The following is a 4565-nucleotide window of genomic DNA, read 5'->3' on the forward strand; positions in this document are numbered from 1 at the left end:
AATAAGAATAAGACCACAATAGTATCACAACAATGAAAAAATTGTTCTTAGAGAGACGACAATTAAAGGACAATCATTCCGAGTAGATAATGAGGCATTTTTTTTCCTTGCAAAAAAAAAACAAACGGATTTTTTTTTTTTTTTTTTACATTGTTCTTCGTTTGCTTAAAAAAAGGAAAGAACTTAGAATTCAAATTACAATTAGACATTTTCTTCTTTATCCTTTTACTAAAGAAACAAAAATAAAAGAAGAGAAGCGTGAACGTCCGTTTTTGTTGTTTTTTTTGTTTCGTTTTTTAAGAAAAAAAAATCGGCTGTCACGGGTTGTTTTTTTTTTACAATAAAAAAAAAATAATAATAATAATAATAATAATAGTGATTTTAAAAAAAAATCTATCGCGGGCTGCCACCACGGAAAACATCCATCAGCAAACGAGACCTTCACGCTCACAATTCAGCCCTGAAATCTGGAGTTTTCAACAAGAAAATGACGCAGATGAACGTTTTGACGCACAAGCGAGGCGGATTAAGGCGAACAAGCCTCCGAGCAGCACCAGCAAGACATTCGTTGAAAGAAAAGGGAGGAAAAGAAAGAGAAAGAGAAAAAAAAGGACAAGAGAAAATCGGCACCACCAAAACTCCAGTCAAATTACCGCTAATGTAAGAAAACGTGCAAAAAAAAAAAAAACTAATCTCGTTTAAAGTGGACATTTTCTGCAGTGAAGGCGCCACCGTCTACCCCTAATACACCCATTCATTCATCCATTCATTCATTCATTAACTCACTCACTCACTCACTCACTCACTGGTTATATTCCTACTACATTAGGCCTCCGTCAGCTGTTTCCTTGAACCGAGTCTTTGGTCTATAAAAGAAAAAGTACATGAACCGTTTTACTGCGAAATCAATGGATGTGGAGTCAACAGCCTGTCTGGGATTTGGACTGTGCGAGCCACACACACACACACACACACACACACACACACACACACTGTGTTGAGAAAAAAAAATGAAAAAAAGAATTTAAAATTTAACAAATAAAATCAGTCTGCCGCTCCGTGACTGAGCCGCATGAAACCTGATAATACTGCAAACATGCGGCCAACAGCGGCTGTTAGACATATTATTATTATTATTATTATTATCATTATCATTATTATTACATTTAAAAAAAAAATCTCAAAATTAGACAAAACTATTTTAAATACACATTCGCTAAAATAAAATGTAAAAAAAGAAAAGGTAACGTCTCCTCCAACAGCAGAAGAGGAGGAAGAAAAACAGGCCGCAGCTCGCGCTCGTCTTCCTCCTCCTCGTTCTTTAGCTCAGCTCACATTGCACGTCGCTGACTGACCAGATTATCACAAAGACACAAACCCCGGACACTGAGAGTAACGGACTGACATTATGTACACAAAAATAAAACTGCAGCCGGTGAAGAAGAAGAAGAAGAAGAAGAAGAAGAAGAAGAAGAAGAAGAAGAAGAAGAAGAAGGGGGAAATAATACCAAAAAAATTAAAAACAAAAATACCTGGAAACTTCAGGGCTGTTTCTCTTCTGTTCTTTTTGTTTTTGCAGATTAAGTCTCTCCTTTTTTTTCTATAGTAGGTAGTTTATAATATTTCGTCTTTTTTCTTTACAGTTTAGATAAATGTTCAGCGTAAAATGTTCAACTTACAGTTCCGGTCTTAGATTTTCACTCCTTTCGGGAAGAAGCTGGGTGGTGTGAGGTGGGGGGGGCGGGGGTTCGGTTCGGGGTTCGAATGGTAGAAGTGATGGAGATGATGAGAGAGATGCTGAACCGTCTGGAGGGGTGTTAGTGTATGAGCGGGTTGGAGGTCGAACCCTGGTTCTGATGCGTGAAATAGTCAGACAGACCCCCGGAGAGTCCCGAAGAGAAGGCCGGCAGGGAGGCGGACAGCGCCGGCCTCAGAGAGTCACAGGTCAGCACCGAGGAGGACGAGGCCGAGGAGGAGGAGGGCGCCTGCGGGGAGCTGGAGGCCGAAGCCCGGGCGGCCTGCAGGGCGCTACCGCCGACGGTGCCGGGGCTTCCGCTCTGCGTGGCCATGGACGGGTGCGGGACGTGCGGGAAAAAGTAGCTGGTCTGGCCGGCTAGCAGGTTGACGGAGCACGGGTTGAGCGAGTAGGTGGCCCCGGAGCAGGGCACCGAGAGGCCGCAGGGCACCGCCGAGGCCGCCAGCGCCGCCGCCGTCAGGTGGTGCGCGGCGTACGGCAGCTCTCCGCCCACCAGCCGCTCCATGCTCAGCCCGTTGGACGTCGGGAAGGACGAGTGGTTGCCGCCGCTCATGCTCATGTTCTGCGCGGCCAGCATGGTGCTGTAGGACATGGGGTGGTGGTGGTGCGCCGCCGGGTAGCCCGACGCCGCCGCCGCCGCCGCCGCCGCCGCGCCGTGGCTGCCGTAGCCCAGCGCGGCCGCCGCGGCGGAGGTGGTGGAGCCGGCCCGCGGGTGGTGGTGGTGGTGCAGCGACAGGAAGGGCGACATGGGCCAGTAGAGCGAGCCGGCCCGGTCCATGAAGGTCAGGCCGGAGGTGAGCCGCGCTCCCCGCTTGAAGGCCAGCTTGGCCCTGGAGGTGGTGGAGCGCCGCCGCAGCTTGCCGGTGGTGCCGCCGATGAAGACGTCGTCGCTGCTCGGGTCCAGCATCCAGTAGTTGCCCTTGCCCGGGTCGTCGTAGTGGCGCGGCACCTTGACGAAGCACTTGTTGAGGCTGAGGTTGTGCCGGATGGAGTTCTGCCAGCCCTGCTTGTTCTCCCGGTAGTAGGGGAAGTTCTTCATGATGAACTCGTAGATGCCGTTGAGGGTGAGCCGCTTCTCGGGGCTCTGGCGGATGGCCATCATGATGAGCGCGTTGTAGCTGAACGGGGGCTTCTCGTACTTGCCGCTCTTCTTCTTCTCCTCGCCGCCGCCGTCTCCTCCTCCCTCCTTGCCCTCCTTCTTCTCGCTCTCCTGCTTCTCCTTGTCGTCCTCCTGGCTCGGGGAGTCGCTCTTCGGCTCCGCTTTGCCGTCCTGCTGCTGCTGCTGCTGCTGCTGCTGCTGCTGCGCCGCTGCAGCCGGGAGAGGGGCTTTCTGCTCGGCTTCGTCCGCACCGACAGCCCGGTGGTGGTGGTGTTGGTGCTGCTGGTGGTGGTGGTTCTGATGATGATGGTTCTGGTGGTGGTGGTGGTGGTGGTTGCTGCTGCTGCTGCTGCTGCTGCTGCTGTTGTTGTTGTTGTCGCTTTGCACAGCCTCGGGCACCAAACTGTTTATACTGAAGGACGACTTCGGAATCATTTTCACCTCTTTGCGCTCTCCCATGTCCAACATCACCGGGCAATGAGGGGGGGAAAATGGCAACGAGCGAAAAAGCGACGGACGAACACAGCTGGGTTTCAATCTGTCCGGTCTGAAGTCTGCGAACCGGGGCGGGAAGGAAGGAAGGAAGGAAGGAAGGGAGGAAGGGAGGAATAAGGGAGGATGGAAGGGAGGAAGGGGGACGATAGGAAGAAAGAAAGTATAGCCCAACAAACTATTTCATGTTCGCTTTGGGGGAGAAAAAAGGCAACACAGGCGGGCGCGCGCGCGCACACACACACACATACTCACTCACTCTCTCTCTCTCTCTCTCTCTCTCTCTCTCTCTCTCTCTCTCTCCCTCTCTCACACACACACACACAACACACACATCGATAGGAGACAGATAGCTGCAATTAATTAGGGAGCCACAGCCACTAAAGCAGGAAAAACATTGGTTGGACCTTTCCAGTCGTCAGCCAACCAGGGGAACATTAGTATTAAATATTAAGGCGTCCGCTGTGCAACCAGCCAATCATGACGCGCTGGGAAACACACACATCCACCAATGCCGTGCACGCTGCAAAAAATGGCCCGGCTGAAGAGTCGGAGGACTCGACGCGGCTGACAAGAAGGGATTTTTGGGATTTTTGCATTCTAGAAAAAAAAAAAATAATAATGACGGTGGGAAATCTCAGAGGTTGGATTCAACTTCATCACCAGCATCGAATCGAAAGGTTGAGATTCTATCTTATTTTATATGTTGTTTAAGTTGAACTCCTCCTCAATATATCATAAAGTTAAAAAAAAAAAAAAAAAAAAAAAAAAAAATTCATTCATTCGGGTTATTTTTACTCAAGTAAAAAAATAATATTTCTTATTTCAAAAGACTGATGTTAACTCGATTCCCCACCGTTTGTTTTCCGGGTCAGCAACACGACAATAACGCGAGATGTTGATCTGGCAGACACTCTTTGCAGCGGAGAAAACACACTACACACCCCTATCAACACACCAGTGGTGGGTCGATCACGAACGAACCGGTTCTAACAGCCGGTTCTTTAAAGTGAACGAAGAGAGCCGGCTCCTCCTGGCTGATTGTTTTTATTCGACATCGAGTCGCGGAGTTCTGGGCGATTTACAGCGAGTTTTAGTGGAGATTTTGTGCTATAGAGAAATAAAACATAAACAAAAATAAAATAAAATAAAATAAAATAAAATAAAATAAATATTACAAATTACAAATCATACACATTTAATATTGTTGATATCATG

General features: G+C 48.4%; 1 protein-coding gene across 1 annotated transcript; it reads right to left on the reverse strand.

Moving 5' to 3' along the window:
• Positions 1-350: 350 nt before the first annotated feature.
• foxg1a (forkhead box G1a) lies at positions 351-3475 on the reverse strand. Its single transcript, XM_076027715.1, has one exon. The coding sequence runs from the start codon at positions 3321-3323 to the stop codon at positions 1818-1820; it is 1506 nt and encodes a 501-aa protein (XP_075883830.1). The 5' UTR covers positions 3324-3475; the 3' UTR covers positions 351-1817.
• Positions 3476-4565: the final 1090 nt, after the last annotated feature.

The sequence above is a fragment of the Nelusetta ayraudi genome, unplaced genomic scaffold (genome assembly GCF_046127955.1).
Source record: "Nelusetta ayraudi isolate G7.1 ecotype Tasmania unplaced genomic scaffold, CSIRO-AGI_Nayr_v1 ptg000021l, whole genome shotgun sequence".
NCBI classification, from domain to species: domain Eukaryota; kingdom Metazoa; phylum Chordata; class Actinopteri; order Tetraodontiformes; family Monacanthidae; genus Nelusetta; species Nelusetta ayraudi.

What these genes read in the sequence shown, in the direction of transcription:
- foxg1a (XM_076027715.1), bottom strand. Translation starts at nt 3,323, where the DNA reads ATGTTGGACATGGGAGAGCGCAAAGAGGTGAAAATGATTCCGAAGTCG.